General features: G+C 38.1%; 1 protein-coding gene across 1 annotated transcript in view; it reads left to right on the top strand.

Moving 5' to 3' along the window:
- GLIPR1L2 (GLIPR1 like 2) overlaps positions 1–21,465 on the top strand; it is a 47,119-nt gene extending 25,654 nt beyond the window's left edge. The window contains exons 3-6 of the mRNA XM_003586037.6: positions 708–811; positions 11,380–11,465; positions 19,822–19,848; positions 19,931–21,465. Of these exons, the coding sequence (XP_003586085.4) occupies positions 708–811; positions 11,380–11,465; positions 19,822–19,848; positions 19,931–20,373 (660 nt within the window). The 3' untranslated portion in view covers positions 20,374–21,465. The remainder of the gene's footprint in view (positions 1–707; positions 812–11,379; positions 11,466–19,821; positions 19,849–19,930) is intronic.
- Positions 21,466–21,740: the final 275 nt, after the last annotated feature.

The raw sequence follows: 21,740 nt of genomic DNA on the forward strand, positions 1-21,740 counted from the left end.
TTCCTGTCCCACAGAGGTTAACAAAACAACTTTTTTCTTTCTTCACTTGAGAGTATTGGGACAATTAAATACACTCAGGAATTATTTTCTAGAATATCTTTAATTGTTTTCCTATTTTCATTCCAAGACCTGTCTTGCAAGAAATTATTTTATAGGAACCAGCTCTTTTACTCATTTTTTTTTAATGAAAAGCCCAGACTTTATTTTACTTTATAATAGAATTTCCTCAATAAAAGAAAAAAAAATTCTGCAACATTCAATTACTTTCTACTCTTGTATTTCTTTTCCTTCTCTTCTATAATCTTACTGTCCCCTCTTTTTCTTCTTTCTATTCACAGCTTCCATTCTTCCAAGGCCTTTTCTCTTCTCATTTGCCTCTTCCTCTCTGCCAATAACCTGGAACTCTCAGATTTAACAAAATGTTGAAAATTGATTCTTCCTTCCTTATTCTGGATCAGTTTTTCTCAGACTTTTTATCCTAAGAGTACAGTATTGGTAGAACCTATTGAAATGTTTCTCTAATTACAGTTTTGTAAATGCTTAACTAAATTCATGATAATTTTCTGCCTGCAGCCAAATGAAGAATAGTTCATTCTTGAATTGGCTTGGTTAAAGTTCTATGTGTATTGAATATACTATTGATTATACTATGGCAGAGTAAATGTTTAGAATTAAATTTTATGTTTTCTTTGAAAATTTTATTTTAGCTTGTTTGGGACAGGTCTTACAAAGTTGGTTGTGCTGTTACTCCATGTTCAAGAATTGGACGTATTAAACATGCAGCACTTTTCATATGCAACTATGCACCAGGGTAAGTTTCTTTACATTTTTTAAAGAGTACTAAAATAAATTGGGGATTTTTAAAGGATTCCAGCCTCCCTAGAAGTTTGGTTATACCATATGACTGAGCTTTCAACATATTCTTCTAAATGTCTTTGTGAACTATAAAAGGATTAATTATAAGATAGCAATTAAAGAGTTTTTATTGAAATATTTTTAATTCTATAATAAAATGAGTCATAATTTAGACATACTAATTTTACCTGTAGATAGCCAAATATTACTTCCAAAGGGAGTTTTAAGCTTGGTATTATTTCATAGTACCTAGGCTAATTAGGATTTAAATTATTTTCTAAAATTGTTTGTTTCCATATTTTTATAAAAAGAAAATAAGATATGTTGAAATGTATGTTGTAAAAATGACATCAGGAGCACCTAAGTTTTATAACATGAAGGACTCTTTTAATTGACTATCCTCCAGAGGTTGCATTATTAATTGGTGCTAGTCACATAAATATAAGGAATCATAACTCAAAGGTGGAAAAGTACTTCAGAAGTCTTCTAGTCAAGCTATCCATATGAAACTTGAACTCTTAACACTTACCATGTAATTATGTACCTATACCCAAAAACTTTCCAATGATGGGAAATAACTACCTTCCAAAATAGCCTCTATTTCTGGAGAACTTTATTGGAAAGCCTCAAGTTTTCCTACAGGTCAATAGGATCCTATAAATAATGTTGTTAAAATGAATAATTGAAGTGAGAAAATATCCTAATCAACATGCCAAGAAAAATTAACTACATGCTAGGATTGAGAAGGAGCTTCTTAATATAAATAAAATGCTTCTGAGACTAAGCCAAAAAAAGAAAGGAAAACAGAACAATGATTGCTAATTGATGATTGTATTCCCCTAGAAAGGAAAAACAACAGAACTGTGAAAGCAGGTCGAATTAAATTCAGAAAGCCACTTCCTAAATGGAAGCTTTGCTGACTTTGAACATAGGCATGAAAAGCAAATTTTGAATGTACAGTAATGGCAAAAGTTTTTAGGCTTCTTTCAGTCCTACAAAGTGGAAGCATTGGGATGTTATCAACTACATGGAATAGCTTTTAAAAGTTGATGTATCCACTAACAAGAACAATAAAGACCGACCATGCTTAGTTTGTAGTCTTGGAAGAGACTTACAAGTGAACATATTAAACAAGTGATATTTAACTAATAGTGAAATATGCCGTAGAAACAGCACAATAAGCAAATGGGGAATAACTACTATAGAATATAAATAGTGTTGTTAGTTGCTCAGTCATGTCTGATTCTTCACAACCCTTCAGACTGCAGCCCACCAGGCTCCTCTGTCCATGGAATTCTCCAGACAAGAATACTGAAGTGGGTTGCCATTTCCTTCTCCAGAATATAGATAGGATATCTGTGAAAGGAGGTGACATTTGAGCTGAAAGCCAAAAGATGAACAGATGGCTAAAAAATATTTCAGGTAGAAGTGAGAGCACGTATTATAAAATCTCTGAGCTTGAAATGAGTTTAACATGTTTCAAAAATGAATAATTGTGGTTAGAGGTAGAAAGTTAGGTGACAACAAAACCAAATAGAATATCACTGGCCAGGTTAGGATTTGGGGGTTTATTCTACACAATGGCAAAACCATGGGAAAGTTTTAAACAAGTAAGTGGCATGATCTCAAACTATGATTTGAAAAGAAAAGTAAAAGTGAAAATTGCTCAGTCATGTCCAACTCTTTGTGACCTCATGGACTATGCAGTCCATCGAATTCTCCAGGTGAGAATACTGGAGTGGGTAGCCTTTCCCTTCTCCAGAGGGTCTTCCCAACCCAGAGATCCAACGCAGGTTTCCCACATTTCAGGCAGATTCTTTACCAGCTAAGCCACAAGAGAAGTCCTTTGAAAAGAAAACTTAACAATAAAAGATTGCTCTTGCTATTATGGTGAAAATGCAGTATAGGAAAACAAGGGTACAAAGAGAAACAAGCACAATTGGAGACTGTTTCTGTAGTACAGGCTATAGACTTGTATCTTGGGTTAGACTTTCAGTATATGGATTGGTTTTTATTCAGTTCAGTTCAGCTGCTCAGTCATGTCCGACTCTGCAAGCTCATGGACTGCTGCTGCATGCCAGACTTCCCTGTCCTTCACCAACTCCTGGAGTTTGCTCAAACTCATATCCATTGAGTCAATGATGTCATGCAACCATCTCATCCTCTGTCATCCCCTTCTCCTCCTGCCTTCAATCTTTCCCAGCATCCAATGAGTCAGTCCTTCGAATCAATATTCAGGACTGATGACCTTTAGGATTGGCTGGTTTGGTCTCCTTGCAGTCCAAGGGACTCTCAAGAGTCTTATGCAACACCACAGTTCAAAATCATCAATGGCATGTGAGATATGTACAATTTGATCTGGGAATGGTTTGAAGTAAACTGCTGCTATAAAGGCCCTGACATAGAAATGAATTGCAGTCCTGAATGATATCACCTTATGGAAGAGGAAGTTTGGTGAGTTAATTTAAGTACTAAGATCTAGAGTAATACAGTATTTCAACCTAAGGCAAAAGAGCTGACAAAGGAAAGTAAAGAGGCTAATAAGAAAAGAGGGAAACCCAAACAATGCTAAGGATAAGGATACTTGGAATCCACGTGAAGAACATGAGTCATGATGCCCAAAGTGGTTAACTGTATGAGATACTCCTCAAAGAATTAGAAAGAAAGATGAGGAAGGAAAGATGACATTTCCATTTGATAAGATGAAGGTATTTGTTAACCTTAATAACAGGAGTGACCTATAGACGCAGTAGGAGAAGGAGAATAGTGGGATGAACTGAGAGAGAAGCATTGACATAGATATATATTACTATGTGTAAAAAAGATAGCTAGTGCCATGACTATAGTGATAAGATGAACCTACTAGATGTTGCTGCTGCTGCTGCTGCTCCTAAGTCACTACAGTCGTGTCCGAATCTGTGCCACCCCATAGACGGCAGCCCACCAGGCTCCCCTGTCCCTGGGATTCTCCAGGCAAGAACACTGGAGTGGGTTGCCATTTCCTTCTCCAGACTAGATGTTAGGATTACTCTTCTTTCCACCCATTTGTCCCATAGGCTTCTTTGTCTTGAAATTTTTACAACTATTTTCTTCTTTGATACAGACATTGGAAAATCTACTTATGAAGGATCTAGGTTGGCTCATATATCAGGCACCTCACCCCAAGGTTTATTTGATATGCACTCAAAATAGGCAGTCATAGCTATCTTTCTTAACAATAGTTGGTAGAAAAATCAGTTCATCGCAGTCTTATAAAATACTTAGTAGGAGTGAAAATAAGAAAGCCAAATTGAAAATTAGAATGTGTAGTGGACTGAATGGTGACCCGCCCCCCCCCCCCCCAACTAAAGGATGTATCCAGGTCCTAATTCACAGAACTTGTGAATATTAACTTATTGATACATGGCAAGAGTGAATAGTGACTTATAAAAAAAATATGATATGTTTAAGATAAGGATCTTGAGAGGAGGCACTTGTCTTATTCAGGTAGGACCTAAATGCAATTACTCGTACCCTCATAAGCGAGAGGGAGAAGGGGATTCAGCACTAGACACACAAAAGAGAAAAAGGCAATGTACTGTGGAGGGAGAGGTTGAAGTGATACATTCAGAAATCAAGGAACTCCTGGAGCCACCGGGAGCTGGGAGAGTCAAGGAATTTTCTCTGTGAGCCTTTGAAGGGAGCAAAGTCCTGACAGCACCTTGATTTTGGACTTCAGACCTCCAGAACTGAGAAAACAAATTTCTATTGTTTTAAACCACCCAGTTTGTGGCAATTTGTTAAAGTAGCAACAGCAAGCTAGTACAGAATGGAAGAATAAAATAGATTTGGCAATAGGGAAAATATGAGTCAATGACAATCTTGAAAATTTTCATAACACAAAGATGGAGAATAGAAGTAAAAATATATGTAAAAAGAAAGGAACCATGTAGGGTAATAAATCTATAAATTAGTGTTCCTAAAGAACAGAAAATAAATGGAACAGAAATAATAATCAGAGAAAAGAAAATTATAAGCAAAAGAAAAGAATCTATAGAGAGTAAAATCTATAGAGAATATATCAGTCAGTCAGTCAGTCAGTTCAGTCGCTCAGTCGTGTCCAACTCTTTGCGACCCCATGAATCGCAGCACGCCAGGCCTCCCTGTCCATCACCAACTCCCGGAGTTCACTCAGACTCACATCCATCGAGTCAGTGATGCCATCCAGCCATCTCATCCTCTGTTGTCCCCTTCTCCTCCTGCCCTCAATCGCTCCCAGCATCAGAGTCTTTTCCAATGAGTCAACTCTTCACATGAGGTGGCCAAAGTACTGGAGTTTCAGCTTTAGCATCATTCCTTCCAAAGAACACCCAGGACTGATCTCCTTCAGAATGGACTGGTTGGATCTCCCTGCAGTCCAAGGGACTCTCATATAGAGAATATATAAAGCTTAAGATAGCTTATAATGCATCAGAAAAAGTGAACTGAAGCAGTATTTACATATGTCATTTCCTAGTGATTATTTTCAATTTCAAAGGTAAAAACTTATACATTTCTGGGAATTCCCTGGTGCTCCAGTTAAGATTCCACACTTTCACTGCTAAGAGCACAGGTTCTGTCCCTGTTAGGGGAAATGAGATCCCACAAGCCTTGTGGTGTGATCAAAAAATAATAAAATTTTAAAATTATACATTTCTAAGCAAAACACACTAAAGTAAAATAAAACAGCATTAATTAGATTAGCCTTGAATTTAGATATTGAAGGGGGTACAGTAAAAGATGAGCATTAGAATTTAAACTTAAGTGATAATTTTATTAACAGCACTATGAAAAGATGTAGGGTGGAGGGAAAAAAATTGGTTGTTATTAGACATGTTGCAGCTGCCTACAGGATCTTTTATTTATTTAAATACATTTGTAGTAAGTGTATTTAAACAATAACTAAGCAATAGAATTCCATATTATTTACATTGTGTCTATCCTGAAAACACTTGTAGACCATTGGGAAAGAAATTTTTAAAAAAATACACAACATTAACCAAATACACCCAATATCTGTATTTTAAATAAAAAAGAGTTGGTGTAAAAGCAGGTATGAAATCATGGGCTGGGAAAAAAGACTTTAACAAGGGATGTCTAGGTTGAGATTGGAGAAGTTTCAAGAAATTTCTAGAAGGTGTAAATAATAAGATTTGTAATTTATTGCTTTAAATAATCCAAGAGAGGAAATAGTCAAGGAATATTCTCAAATTTGTGACTCAGCCACGAATGGTATTGGCATTAACTCCAAAGAGGAACAAGGAACTTTTTGGGAGGAAATGATGAGTTCCATTTTATACATAATGACTTTGGGTTGGCTGTGAAATACTCATCTTGAGATGTTTAGTAAGCAGGTGGTTATTTAGGTCAGAAACTCATGAGTGAGGAATGGCATAGAACAAATATTTGGAGTGCTAGAATACATAGGGTAATTTAAACCATGGGAATAGATGAGACTGCTTAGCAAGAAAGCATAGACTGAGAAGAGAGGAGGCCCTGGGGAATGTCATGCCAACATTTAAGGGTGGATAGTGAAGCATGAATGGGAGAGGTGACCAAAGAAGTGTAGCCAGACAGGTAGGAGAAAAGGCCAAAGAGTATGGGATCAGTTAAGATGTGGGGAAAGAATATTTTTAAAGGGATGAATTTATCCATAATTTCAAATTCTAAGAGGTCAGGCAAAGTCAGGACTTTAAAATATCAGATCTGAAGAATTCATTGGTAAACATAGGAGAAGCTGTTTCTGTGGAGCAGAGGAAATTGGTACTAGGATGGAATGAACTTAGAACTGTTTGTTATTTTTATTTTGTCTCATTTTTAAAATGCAGAAGATGTGAACATACTTAAATATTGACATGAAGGCTCTAATACAGAATAAAAGTAATTCTTTATGAATAATAAAAGCAGTGTATATGTAAAGATACAAGTCCCTGAGAAAGCAGAAGTTTAAAAGAGATTAGCCTTAGAAAGAATGAGGAGCAATTCTTCAGTTGTACCAGAAAGGAAAGAAAGAAGGAAAAGGTATATTTCTCAAATTTAGTGACAGAAAACTTCTCAAGTTCCAGTCTAAGGGCTGTTATGTCTCTTTGTGAAAAAGAATACATCATGTCCTAAGAATAAAGGGGAAGACAGTGAAATGAGAATTTTGAGGACTGGGAAGGTTTGAAATAGTTATTATGGATAATGAGAGAGGAAGCTGAATAGAGAATGATAGAAATATTCTCTACCTAATTTAATGATTTCCCTCCAGCAGCACCCAGCAGCCCTGAAGCAGGTATGGAACATGCAGACAGTAAGATTCCCTCACTTTCCCCAACTCTGGGGTTTTGTCAGGTGGCTGTAAAGGAAAATAGTGCAAGAGAGTTTCAGGTTTTTAGCTAAAGAGTATGCAAACTGATAAATCTAAACTGGATCGAGAAGAGAGAACATGATGGATAGGGAGAAAAATAGGAAAGAAAGTAGACTTGTGGAACCAGTGAAATTAATGGACAAATGTTACAGGAGTAAATGACTTAACAACCTGGAAGGATAGGATGTTGCAGTCAATGAGTGGAATATGTAACTTTTGTGAGTTCAGAAGTAGAGACATTTTAGGAGATTACAAGATCTAGAATGTGGCTATAAAAGTGACAGTTTTGGAACATTATGATGGTAAAGATATCCAGTAACACAGAGACCAAGTTATTGGATACTGTAATCATCTAGGTCCCAAATTTGTAGATGATGGCAAAATTTTGACTGAAAAGCAAACTGTGAGTCAGATACCAATGTGAGTAAGGAGGCCTGATCAGAGGAAGATGGTATCCTGGGGAAGATGAGAGGATTGGTACAGCTACATAATATCAGCCTCAAAGAAGCGTTGATGGTGTTTGTGGTTCCTAGTCCTTTAAGTGCAAGATGTGAAAGTGAAGGGAAGAGACCAACTGATTTTCACAGGAAGAGATATAAATTGAGATAGCTTTGCACATACAGGGATAATCTGAGGCAGGAAACAACAGAGTCCTTGACCTTGACCTTGAATACGTCCAAGAAGTAGTCATGAAGTTTTTGGCAAAGACAAATAGGTGAAGCAGAAGGAGTGCCAGATAGAACCTCTAAAAGATAATCTTCTTTGCTGCTTATTGCATTGTAGTTTTCTCTAGCTTATTGGGATAGGCTCTTTAAGTCTACTTGGAAATCTGTAGATGTCTGGATATGAATCAGAAGCCAGAACTATGACATTTCTCAATGTTATAGATCAGATCAGATCAGTCACTCAGTCGTGTCCGACTCTTTGCGACCCCATGCATCGCAGCATGCCAGGCCTCCCTGTCCATCATCAACTCCCAGAGTTCACTGAGACTCAAGTCCATCGAGTCAGTGATGCCATCCAGCCATCTCATCCTCTGTCATCCCCTTCTCCTCCTGCCCCCAATCCCTCCCAGCATCGGGGTCTTTTCCAATGAGTCAACTCTTCGCATGAGGTGGCCAAAGTACTGGAGTTTCAGCTTTAGCATCATTCCTTCCAAAGAAATCCCAGGGCTGATCTCCTTCAGAATGGACTGGTTGGATCTCCTTGCAGTCCAAGGGACTCTCAAGAGTCTTCTCCAACACCACAGTTCAAAAGCATCAATTCTTCGGCGCTCAGCCTTCTTCACAGTCCAACTCTCACGTCCATACATGACCACAGGAAAAACCATAGCATTGACTAGATGAACCTTTGTTGGCAAAGTAATGTCTCTGCTTTTGAATATGCTATCTAGGTTGGTCATAACTTTCCTTCCAAGGAGTAAGCGTCTTTTAATTTCATGGTTGCAATCACCATCTGTAGTGATTTTGGAGCCCAGAAAAATAAAGTCTCAATGTTATAAGGATGGAGTAAAAGTGAAAGGAGTTATTATAGGTGGCCTAGCTATTCTGGTTGTATAATATAGAAAAATCAACATCCATTTGATGCACTCTGGCCATTGTTCCATGGACAATATACAGACTATATGAGTCTGCATATGGAGAACTTTGAAGAGAAGAATCTACCTATAAGCTGTAATTGCTTGATTGTCAGTCCATGGAGCTGGAGTCCCTCCTTTATGGGCAAAGTGGCAGGCATTGAAAGTTTACATCACACTGGAACAGTATAGATCTCTTATAAAATTTGAATAATGGTCTTCTAATGGACGTCAAGTTGGGCATGGGAGTAGTTTACCCATTGGACCACCCAGGCAACATGGGTGGAAGGTAAAAGTGAAGTCACTCAGTCGTGTCCAACTTTTTGCAACCCCATGGACTGTAGTCTACCAGGCTCCTTCGTCTATGGGATTTTCCAGGCAAGAATGGACACATATCCTGTCGGTAGCAATAAACTAAAGATATGACCAGATGTGAGTCTAACAAAAGCTCCAGAGGTCAGTGTTCAGAGTCATAACTTTGTCTCAGAGAACCACTGGGCTGCTTCTCAGCAAAGGCAGGTGTCTAAAGTCTCTACTATCATCTATTTCTTCAGGCATTGCCAGGAAACCTATGAAATTTCAATGAACTTTGCTAATTATACTTATCTGTTGTTTTCTTCTAATCCAGTCTAGTAATTCCAATTGCAATTGTGGACTTGTACAGAAGGAGTGCCAGATAGAATCTCTAAAAGATAATCTTTGCTACTTATTGCATTGTGTTTTTCTCTAGTTTATTGGGATAGTCTGTAGATTCAGACTCAGACTGCTTTAGGTTAAACTTTTTAGAAACTCAGAACAAGGGGAAGATTAACATGAAAGCTTGGCATTTCTGACTACCTAATATAAATATCTTTATAATCTTATCTTCAAAAAAGGAGGCCCACTGTATTCTAGCACAGTGTGAATTTATTTATTTTGATTAAATAATATGTTTATTTACATATTTATTTGCCTTTTCAGAGTTATTCCAAGCCAGAGTTATCAGACATTATGGTCACAGGGTCATTGGCCTATGCTCCAGGTGTTTAAAGGCCATCTTTATAGCGAGTAGCTCTGCACTGGTACAGGAAAAAAGCTTCCCCCATCCCTGGTTTTACAACAGGATAAGCTCTTTTGTGTTGGAGGCATCTGTTTCAGTGCAAAAGGATTAACACAATAAAAGTAGTGGAGGATATTAGGTAAAGGTGATTAGATCAATTCTTGGATTTCTTGAAGGCTAGTATTCTGGCTGGGATCCAGACAAAATCCATTTCCTCCTTGAAATGGTTTGACTGTAGAACAGTCTTTTGCAACTGCATGGACTGGAGCCTGCCAGGCTCCTCTGTCTGAATTCTCCAGGCAAAAATACTGGAGTGGGTTGCCATGCTGTTCTCCAAGGGATCTTCCTGAACCAGGGATTGAAACCAGGTCTCCCGCACTGCAGGGAGATTCTTTACTGTTTGAGCTATCAGAGAAGCCCTAGAGCCCTACATGATCTGCAAATAACAACAGATCTCTGTATATCCTTGATGGACTTGAAAGTTTGCCATCAAAAGATATCAGATAGTTTTTGAATGTCTATTTCCAAGGTTTGTCCTTCTTCTAAATGGCCCAGATGGCCAAGGACTTAAATGCCTAATGTTTGTTTTTATGACTTGCAACTATACACTGAGTAAATAGCCTTGTTTAAATAGCCACAAATAATGACCCTCTCCTCACTCAAAAACGTATTTTCCCCATTTATCTTCTACTTTTTATTTTAAATATTTTAAACTATGCTTCCCAATTCATACCTGTTTCAGGCTGCCATCCTAACTTGGGCTTCCCTGGTGGCTCAGATGGCAAAGAATCTGCCTGCATTGCAGAAGACCTGGGTTCAATCCCTGGGTCCGGAAGATCCCCTCGAAGAGGAAATGGCAACCCACTCCAATATTCTTGCCTGGAGAATCTCATGGTCAGAGGAACCTGGCAGGCTATGGTCCATAGGGTTGCAGAGTCGGACACGACTAAAGCGACTTAGCAGTTTCCTAACCTAGCTCTGGGCAATTGATGTAATATTTTTTTAACTTCTCCCCTGTGCTCTGTACAATGGATTAAACCAACTTTCTAAAATCCCATTTTCCTTTATTGCTTGTTTATACACTTATATATTTTTCATGATTACCTCAAAATAATCCATGTAGCTGGATCTTTGGAATAATAGGCATTTCAGGATTTTTCAAATGCTCCAAAAAATTAATATATCATTCATACATAGCTTTTTGTATATTTATGCCAACCAGAAAGCAATTAGTTATGAAGCATTCTATAACATCCACTTTTTAAAGGAAAATTTTGCTACAAACTAAAATGAAAGAAGCTTTAAAACTCCCTCAAATTTAAATTACAACACTTTGTTTAAGAGTCATGGGAATTAGTTTCAGAAGAGACTATTTCTAGGGAGGAAAAGGGGGAAGACTATATATCCAATTTAAGTACTTTCTTGAGTCCCTTTTTTAAATGAAATCACCTTTATAAATTAACTAAAAGTCCAGTAACCATATTATTTAGATAACATGAAACTTGAGACTTTTTCTAATAAGATGTTTCTGCTTTCTTGTAGAAGAGGTCTGTCAAGAAGGCCTTATCAACGAGGATTAATGTGTTCTCAATGTGACGGCTATGACAGATGCACAGATTTTCTATGCAGTAAGCTAAAGAAAATAACTGAAACATGAAAAAAATCCATAATGCATTGAATGACAAGAAAATGAAGTGGTGAACACTAGTCTTTCATTGTCATGTTAATATTGTTCCTTAGATCAGAAAGGTTTTGTTATATTATCAAAGGTGGTATCAAACTGTATCATCTTTAGACTTTTTTAAACTGCACAGCCTTTTCTGCCCTCTCTAACTCTTATTCCTGCCCCTAAGGACATACTAGAATATCTGAAAGAAGGAATGAGAACTAACAGTTTTACTCTGAAGACAAGCTTTGCATCTAATTCCTGAAATATCAGCCTGTTTGAGAATGACTGCTCTAAAGAATAGGATATTCTAAAACATTTATTAAAAAGAGAAAAGAAGTAAAATAGCAAATGGTTAATATAATAGCCTTTTACTTTTGTTTTTCCCCCAAAATATTCAGAAGATAAAACTAGAAAATGTTTTATTAATAAATTTTTCTTTTCATTTTTCTAAATATAAGAGCATATAACCCAAGATGCTTACAAGAATGTAGTAGGGAGTAAATTCAGACAGGGGCATATTATCTTTTGTGTTAAAGAAACTAGTGCTGGAGTTACCCACGGTAACATTTCTTCCCTTGCTTCATCTGAATCAAGATGCAAAACCTTGCCTTTCCTCTTCCCTTTTTCTATCTCTTCCTAGGAATATCCAGACCTAAAACCGTTGCATAGGTCAGAAAGGGGTAGGCATCCACACAGAGGGAGACATGTTAGCACCTAAGCAAGAAGGCAGGGAATCCATACATGATGCAGCGGGCATGAGGAGAGAGCCGAAGCGGGGTGAGGACACATGGGGTAGCAAGAACACAAGGAATTCATACATGATACAGTGGGCATGAAGAGAGAGCCTAAGTGGGGTGAGAACACATGGGGTACGGCCATGTGTGGAGAGCTAGAGCCCTCAAGGGCTGAGGTGAGTGTGCCTGCTGGAGATCAGGCTTGGAGCCCCTCATCAGAGTAATGGCATGTCCATGCAGAGTGGCTCACTCTGCGGTGTCACAGTCCAGGCATGGTGGGGACAGATCCACCCGGGGTGGGAGGGAGATGCCTGGCAGTGTGTCAGAGTCTGACCAGGTGAGGAAGGCATCCCTGGAGGTCTGGGCTGGACCTGTGTGGGAGCCCAGGCAGAATGGGGAGAAGATTCACATCTAGGGCTGACCTGAAGAGAGGTGTTAAAAAGGAAGCAGCTAAGGGGGCCTCCGCATTTGAGGGCAATCTCCTCACACTAGGTATCAGAGTCCAAACTAGGTGAGGAAGCTTTTAATGTTGGGGGAGGTGGCTTGGCATGGGAGGGGTCAGAGTCCTAGTGGTGTAAGAAAGGAATCCATATGTTGGAGAAGCCCAAAGCTAACTTTCAGAGTCTGAGCAGGGTGGGAGAAGGATCCAAGTAGAGGATCAGCCTGCCCATTGCCAGATTAAATGCTGGGCATCCAGAGGAGGAGGGAGAGAGATGGACTGAGTGTTTGAGGTTGGTAGATGGAAGCTATACATTTAAAATAGATAAACAACAAGGTCCCAATGTATAGCACAGGAAACTGTATTGAATATCCTGTGATAAACCATAATGGAAAATAATGTAAAAAATAATTTATATATGTGTTTAACTGAGACACTTTGCTGTACCACAGAGATTGGCACAACATTTAAAATCAACTGCACTTCAATTAAAAAATTTTGAAATGCTAAGCATCCAGTTAAATTTGAATTTCAAAAAAAAAAAGTATTTTTAGTATAAATATATCCCAAATATTACATAGGCTATTCTTATACTAAAATATGTCTGTTGTTTTCTGAAATTTGAATATAACTAGGCATCCTATATTTTTATTTGCTGAATCTGGCAACTCTACCACCCCAATGTGGAGTATCAGAGTCCAAGCAAGAAGAGGGAGTAGAAGCAGTGATGGGAGATTAGAAGCATTTTGGAAAGTGAAAGTGAAAAAAAAAGAGAAAGTGAAAGTGAAAGTCTCTCAGTCGTGTCTAACTCTTTGCGACCCCATATGGACTGTAGCCTGCCAGAATCCTCTGTCCATGGAATTCTCCAGGCCAGAATACTGGAGTGGCTAGCCCTTCCCTTCTCCAGGGGATCTTCCCAACCCCGAGTCAAACCCAGATCTCCCACATTGCAATCGGATTCTTTACCATCTGAGCTACCAGGGAAGCCCAGAAGCAATTGGAGGATAGATCAAATAAGCAAATAGATTAAGGATAATGGAGCAGATTTTCTCACTGTCAGAGGATGGCATATGAATATGTAAAGGAGGAAAACAAGCCCAAATCTTTTGGTGATGATTTGGATGATTTAGAGTTACTGCAACTTAAGAGTTTCAATAAATATAAATAAACATAGACATAAATATTTCTATATGTATGTATCAACATACATTTATTGCCTAGCTCTGAGACAGCCTTGGAACAGTGTCCTCTCAGCCCTAAAGCAACGGGGGCTTCCAAGGTGGCGCTAGTGGTAAGGAACTTGCCTGCCAATGCAGGAGATGTAAGAGATGCAAGTTTGATCCCTGGGTGAGGAAGATCCCCTGGAGAAGGGCATGGCAACCCACTTCAGTATTCTTGCCTGAAGAATTCCATGGACAGAAGAGCCTGGTGGGCTACAGTCTATGGGGTTGCAAAGAGTCAGACATGACTGAGTGATGCAATGAGCACAATAGTACTCAGACCTTGGTTTCTAAATTCCAGTCCACACTAAAGGGAGCCAGGACTCTCTGGAGAAAGGTCAAATTCCAGGGCTGGGGCAGGAGAAACATTAAATAAACCCCAAACATCTTTTTCTACCTGAAAGCAAGGAAGTGCTCAAAGAATGGTGGAGACATGTAACATAAAGGACACAGAAGCCATCTTAAAGGGCTTTTACTGGTCAAACTGGGACAATTTGAGCACCAAAATAAGGATAATAGTAGTCAATTATAACTCACTGGATAAAACAGGATACTATAATTCATACTGATATAAATTAATAAGTGACTAAAAGTTGTATGAGAAACAGTTTATTTGCATAGTTCAGAAGTAACTCCTCATAGAAGTACTTCATTAGGGGTAAAGACTAACTTCACGATGGAGGAGCCTGGCAGACACAACCTAACACAATGGTCAAAGTGAATATCACCAGCAACAGGAAGTATCAAAAACAAAACCCTCCACCACCTAAGAGAATTCAATGAGGAGAGCATGTCATCCATCACCTGTGTGGTATTCCTACCAAAGATGCATAACCTAATCCAGCCACAACGAAGCACCAAATAAATCAAAATCCAGATTTGTTTAAAAACTGGGGATAGATAGATACATAGATATCTAAATAAATCAAAATCCAGATTTATTTAAAAACTGAGAATAGATAGATATATAGATATTTAAAGAAATAACTAAAAACTTCAGAAATAGAAATTCTTGAATGTGCATACTATAGAATGTAAATTGAGATAGCCACTATGGAAAATAATATGGAAGTTCCTCCAAAATTAAAAATACAACTAATGTGTGTGTGTGTGTGTACACATGCACACTCAGTCATGTCTGACTCTTTGTGGCCCCGTGGACTATAGCCTGTCACTCTCCCCTGCCTGTGGAATTTTCTAGGCCAGAATAGTAGAGTAGGTTACCATTTCCTACTCCAGAGGCTTTTCCTAACCCAGGAATTGAACCTGCATCTCATGCATGTCCTGTATTGGCAGGCAGATTCTTTACCACTGCACCACCCGGGAAGCCCTACAACTACCATCAGTTCAGTTCAGTTCAGTCTCTCAGTCGTGTCCAACTCTTTGCAACCCCATGAACTGCAGCACGCCAGGCCTCCCTGTCCATCACCAACTCCCTCTATTGAGTCGGTGATGCCATCCAGCCATCTCATCCTCTGTCGTCCCCTTCTCCTCCTACCCCCAATCCCTCCCAGCATCAGAGTCTTTGCCAATGAGTCAACTCTTCGCATGAGGTGGCCAAAGTACTGGAGTTTCAGCTTTAGCATCATTCCTTCCAAAGAACACCCAGGACTGATCTCCTTTAGAATGGACCGGTTGGATCTCCTTGCAGTCCAAGGGACTCTCATATGATCCAGCAATTCCACTTGTAGGTATTTATCCAAAGAAAATGAAAACACTAATTTGAAAAGATACATACACTGCCATGTTTATTGCAGCATTATTTATACTAGTCAAGATATGGAAACAACCTCAGTGTCCATTAGTGGATAAATGGATAAAGAAAATGTGATATATATGCACAATGCAGTATTATTTATCCATGAAAAAGAAGGAAATCTTGCCACTTGTGACAATATGAATGGACTCTGAGAGCATTACATAAAGTGATTTAAGTCCGAGAAAGACAAATACCATATGAGCTCACTTGTATGTGGAATTAAAAACAAACAAACAAAAAAAAAGCTTGCAGCTATGAATAGATTAATGGTTGCCAGAGGTAAGTGAATGAAATGGATGAAGGGGGTCAAAAGTATGAAATTCCATCTCCACTTATTATGTAATAATGAACATCATGGTGACTATAGTTTATAATACTGTATTACATATTTGAAAGTTGTTCAGAAAGTATATATTAAAAGTTCTTAAGGAAAAAATTGTGTAACTATGTATACTAATGAATGTAAACTGGACTTATTGTGGTGATCATGTCACAAAATATACAAATGTCAAATCATTATGTTGTGTGTTGTAACAAATGATTTATGTCACTTATACTTCAATTTTAAATAAAATAAAATAAAACCCTTGTAAAGAAAAAAGGTATATACTACGTGCCAGAAAAAGTGACAGAAGGTAGTCACCATCTGGACATTGCCTAGTAAGTAAGAAGAAAAAAAGAATCCTTTAAGCATCTAAGCAAAAATGTAAAATCATTTATTAAAGAGTTTAACAGTCAAACTCTTTTTTGAAGAAAAGAGAAAAAATAGCCACTCTAAGTATTCTGAAAATACAGTGTTCAGAATGAGAAATATGCTGTAAACTCTCAGGTAGTGAAAATAAGAGAAGGTGCCACGAAAAAGCAGAGGAAAATAGCTAAAATGTCAGGGAAGCAGACTCTGAAGACCTCTTAGCCTGGGACACCAAAGTAGGTGATTCTCAAAAGCTCACCAGAAAATTGCTGCAATTCTCAAGAATCTTTGAGAAAGTTCCCACAAACTGTCTCAGTGTTCAGCAGCAAACAAAACTTTCCCATTCTACCGAAGAGGTAACTGAATCTCGAATCCATTCGGGTCTCTGGCCAGCAGCCACTTCTGAAGAATAATGGTCTCTCCTTCTTTCAAATAGTCCAAATTTCACTAGCAGTCTTGTCTTTGGCAAACTCAAACCTAAAGCTTTGGAGCTTTCCCCGTGGCTTAGCAGCAAAGAATCTGCCAGCAGTGCAGGAGATGCGGTCAGGAAGATGCCCTGGAGGAGGAAATGGCAACCCACTCCAGTATTCCTGCTGGGAAAATGCCATGGACAGAGAAGCCTGGTGGGCTGCAGTCCATGGACTGCAAAGAGTCAGACACGACTGATATACTTATGTGATAGTAATGCCATACTGGCAACTGACAATCCTGCAGAGAGGAGAAACATCCAGACCAGCCTCAAACTTTTCTACAATAACAGTAAAACCTAAGGGTCAGTGGAGTGATGCCTACATTGTCCTTAGTACAAGTGTCAACCAGGAATTTGTATAGAGCCCAAACTTTCATATATAAGCAAATAGACATACTGTGGGAATATGCAGTAACTTGTGGCATATAGTTCTCATAAGCACTTCAATAAACTACTAGAGAATGACTTTCACCAAAAAAGATAAATGGTAAAGCAAAACACTGCGCTGAAAGAACTGTCCTCAAGCACTGAATCTTAATTGATAGACAAAGATTAAAACAAACCTGAAGGTTATAATGATAAAACAAACTGTATGGGTAATAAAATCTGGTGATATACAAATAATATAATTCATAAAACTTGGCAAGAGAAGAGAGAGGTAGAAAAAATGTGCTTAATTTCATCATCTTTTATAGCCAGGGGTCAAAACATATTATTTACAGATGATAAATCAAACAATAGCAATGTTAGTAAATTTAAATGTATTTAAATCAAGTACAAAAGTAAAAGAAGAATGTAATCAATGAAAATTAGTGATGAGAACTAAAGATACAAAGAAATGTACTAATTGCATCATTGCTCAAAATAAGCAATAAATACACATACACCAAAGGGCTTCCCTCATAGCTCAGTTAGTAAAGAATCCGCCTGCAATGCAGGAAACCCGGTTCAATTCCTGGGTCGGGAAGATCCCATGAAGAAGGGATAGGCTACCCACTCCAGTATTATTGGGCATCCTTTGTGGCTCAGCTGGTAAAGAATCTGTCTGCAATGCAGGAGACCTGGGTTCGATCCTTGGGTTGGAAAGATCCCCTGGGAAAGGGAAAGGCTACCCACTCCAGTATTCTGGCCTGGAGAATTCCATGGACTATATGGGGTCACAAAGAGTTGAACACGACTGAGCGGCTTTGACTTTCACTTTCACACAAAAGGAAGTAGAGAAAATACATACAGACTGTACTGTAAAAAGGGTTTTTTTTGTATTTTGGCCACACTGTGTAGCATGTGAGATCTTACATGCTGCCCTACCAGGGACTGAACCTTCAGTAAAGTGTGGAGTCTTAACCACTGGACTGCGAGGGAAGTCCCAGTAAAAGATTTTCTAAAATAGAAATTAGTTCATAAAATATGAAGTAATAAATAATACCAAACACAGAAAGCTAACATAGCTTCAGAAATCCAACAGATAACTTCAGTTCATCTCCAAGGTGCCTGAGGAGTGATTTCTAAATTTTCCTCTAAGATTTGCATCATTGCAAGACAAAGCCCTGGTTGACATTAAGGTTCAGTTCAGTTCAGTCGCTCAGTCATGTCCAACTCTTTGCGACCCCATGAATCGCAGCACGCCAGGCCTCCCTGAGTTCACTCAGACCCACGTCCATCGAGTCAGTGATGCCATCCAGCCATCTCATCCTCTGTGGTCCCCTTCTCCTCCTGCCCCCAATCCCTCCCAGCATCAGAGTCTTTTCCAATGAGTCAACTCTTCGCATGAGGTGGCCAAAGTACTGGAGTTTCAGCTTTAGCATCATTCCTTCCAAAGAAATCCCAGGGCTGATCTCCTTCAGAATGGACTGGTTGGATCTCCTTGCAGTCCAAGGGACTCTCAAGAGTCTTCTCCAACACCACAGTTCAAAAGCATCAATTCTTTGGCACTCGGCCTTCTTCACAGTCCAACTGTCACATCCATACATGACCACAGGAAAAAGCATAGCCTTGACTAGACGGACCTTAATTGGCAAAGTAATGTCTCTGCTTTTGAATATGCTATCTAGGTTGGTCATAACTTTCCTTCCAAGGAGTAAGCGTCTTTTAATTTCATGGCTGCAGTCTCCATCTGCAGTGATTTTGGAGCCCCAAAAAATAAAGTCTGACACTGTTTCTACTGTTTCCCCATCTATTTCCCATGAAGTGATGGGACCGGATGCCATGATCTTCGTTTTCTGAATGTTGAGCTTTAAGCCAACTTTTTCACTCTCCACTTTCACCTTCATCAAGAGGCTTTTGAGTTCCTCTTCACTTTCTGCCATAAGGTATCTATGGGTAAAACTGCATTTGTCCTTCCAGTCTCCTTCCTAGTGGAATCTGGGAGTGATTGTTTGAACTTCTCTGCCCAAATGAGCAAAGGAAAAGAAATTTATTTCCTGAAACACATTGTGATAGCACTGGGCTAGATAGCAAAAACAAGGAGTACCAGGCTCTGCAGTTAACCTTGCCATCTGTGAGATGAAGAGCAACCAAAAGCTTCTGAAAATAAGAATTAAATGAGGAAAATGAATAGATTCAGAGGACTAATTTTGAATGATATTGGGGGGTGTGGGGACAAGAAAGATTAAAAATAAGATAACAATATTAAATTAACTGTACTTCATTTTTTAAAAAGGATGTTATGGAATTCTAGAATGTTGAAGCTGGAACAGTCTTTGGAAAGAAGAAGTGAAGTGCTTTATATAAGCTGACAGGATGATTAAGAAACAGAATAAGTACTGGAATCCATACCTCTTCTTCCTATACTTCCATGCTTTCTCTAGCAGACCAGGAGAATCTACTGAAAGAAATATGTTGTACCTTACAATTGGCTACTGGTTGAAGGGGGGACATCAAAGATGAGGGTATGGTACCTGAAAACTAGAAGAATAACATTATTATTGTTGGGGAAAATATCTTATATTCTAGAAAAATAAGAAATTTTATGTAATTCTTTATGAACTTTCTTTTTCTTTCTAGGCAATGCAGATCGTGACCAAGCCATATGTATGTATTGTTGTCCTTTATTTCTTGAACGATTCAACTACTTCATGTGAAATCCAGCTTTCAATTACTTCTTTATTTACAGATTACCGATATTGGTATCCAAGATGGGAAGTACCCCGGCCAATTGTGTGTAATCCACTGTGCTTATTGATTTTATTTCTAAGAATGATGTGTTTTTCACTGAGTGCCACAATTGTCTTGATAATACAGTCTTATTTTCCAAATATATTAGTGGAAGAAGAGATGGTTTTTACCCCTGTGGAAACTGGGCCAGCAAAAGAGAAGGGAAAGAAAGAGAAGCAGGTGGAGGAGGAAGAAGAGAAAGAAGAGGAGGAGGAGGAGGAGGAAGAGGAGGGAGAAGAGGAGAAAGAGGAGGAGGGGGGAGAAGAGGAAGAGGAGGAGGAGGGAGAGGAGGAGGAGGAGGGAGAGGAGGGGGAGGAGGAGGAGGGAGAGGAGGGGGAGGAGGAGGGGGGAGAGGAGGAGGCAGAAGAGGAAGAGGAGGAGGAGGAAAAAGAGGAGGGATAAGACTTACCACTGTCATAGGATAAAATTGTAATATAAAAAAAGACAAAAATTAAAAAATGAAATAAAAAACACTGGGAAAAAAACCCACTGAGCTTTAACAAAAAATAATATGCACAAATCACTACTGTAATACCTTTTATCCCCTTCTCTTTCCCATATTTATTGAAAAAATTTAAATTTGAAAAACAAACAAAAAAACATGTATTTTGTAATAAGCACTATAAACCAAGTTCTTGCACATGAAGAACAAATAAAGACATGATGACAGAAAATACTAAAAAAGATTTGACCAGTCTAATTAATCTTAAGCTTTCACTGTATTATTCTGATAAAAGATGAAATTTCTACTTTCTAAATATGTTTCTATCTCTGTATTTTAAATATTTTTAAATGGGTTAAAAAATTTCTCAAGTATTAAATAAGATTATACATGTAATGTGCTTAGGACCATTCCAAGTTCAGGACAACCATTTGATAACTTTTGATTGTGTTGTTTTTATCACTCCTATCATAATTGTTACTCGTGGTGGTGATGGTGGCGATACTTTCTATGTGTTATCAAGACTTCTAATATCATTATTTATCTTTGTAGTACATGTGTTTAGAATGGTGTAAGTGGTATTTGTACATGCTATTAGCAGACAAATTTTTTATTTCTACTTCATGCTCAGTATTTCAAAAGCTTAACTGTAATTCTTTACTAGACTATATAATTTGTTGACACCAAGGGCTAATAAATGTCAAAAGTTTAATTAGTTGTATCAAAGCAATCTGCCTGCTTCCAAATTTGTGTTAAAAATAAAATAAAATTTTTATAATAGTTATCTACTTATTATATATAGTAAAAGTTCATAAGTTAGTAATATAAATTAATTACTTACCACTTGTAGTACTAATAAATGAACTGAGTAAAAATACCAAACATAAGCAAAATACATCAAATGGTGTAAACTTTTTATTTATTAACTGTATTATATTAAAAGTGAAAGTGAAAGTCGCTCAGTTGTTTCCGACTCTTTGTGACCCCACAGACTATACAGTCCATGTAATTCTCCAGGCCAGGATACTGGAGTGGGTACCCTTTCCCTTCTCCATGGGATTTTCCCAACCCAGGAATCAAACCCAGATATCCCACATTGCAGGAGGATTCTTTACCAGCTGAGTCACAAGGGAAGCCCATTATATTAAAAACCTGTTCTTAAATGGGACTTGAGAATTATACAAAAAAGCAATGAATTTGCTTGTTGTATTTGATAGTTTGTATTTAATAGTTTCTGCTTTTTTGCTTATTCGTTTCATTTGCTTTTTTTTGTTATATAAGAATTCAGCATTATATACATAATTTATATATATTATAATATATACTA

This window comes from Bos taurus, chromosome 5 (genome assembly GCF_002263795.3).
Source record: "Bos taurus isolate L1 Dominette 01449 registration number 42190680 breed Hereford chromosome 5, ARS-UCD2.0, whole genome shotgun sequence".
Taxonomy (NCBI): domain Eukaryota; kingdom Metazoa; phylum Chordata; class Mammalia; order Artiodactyla; family Bovidae; genus Bos; species Bos taurus.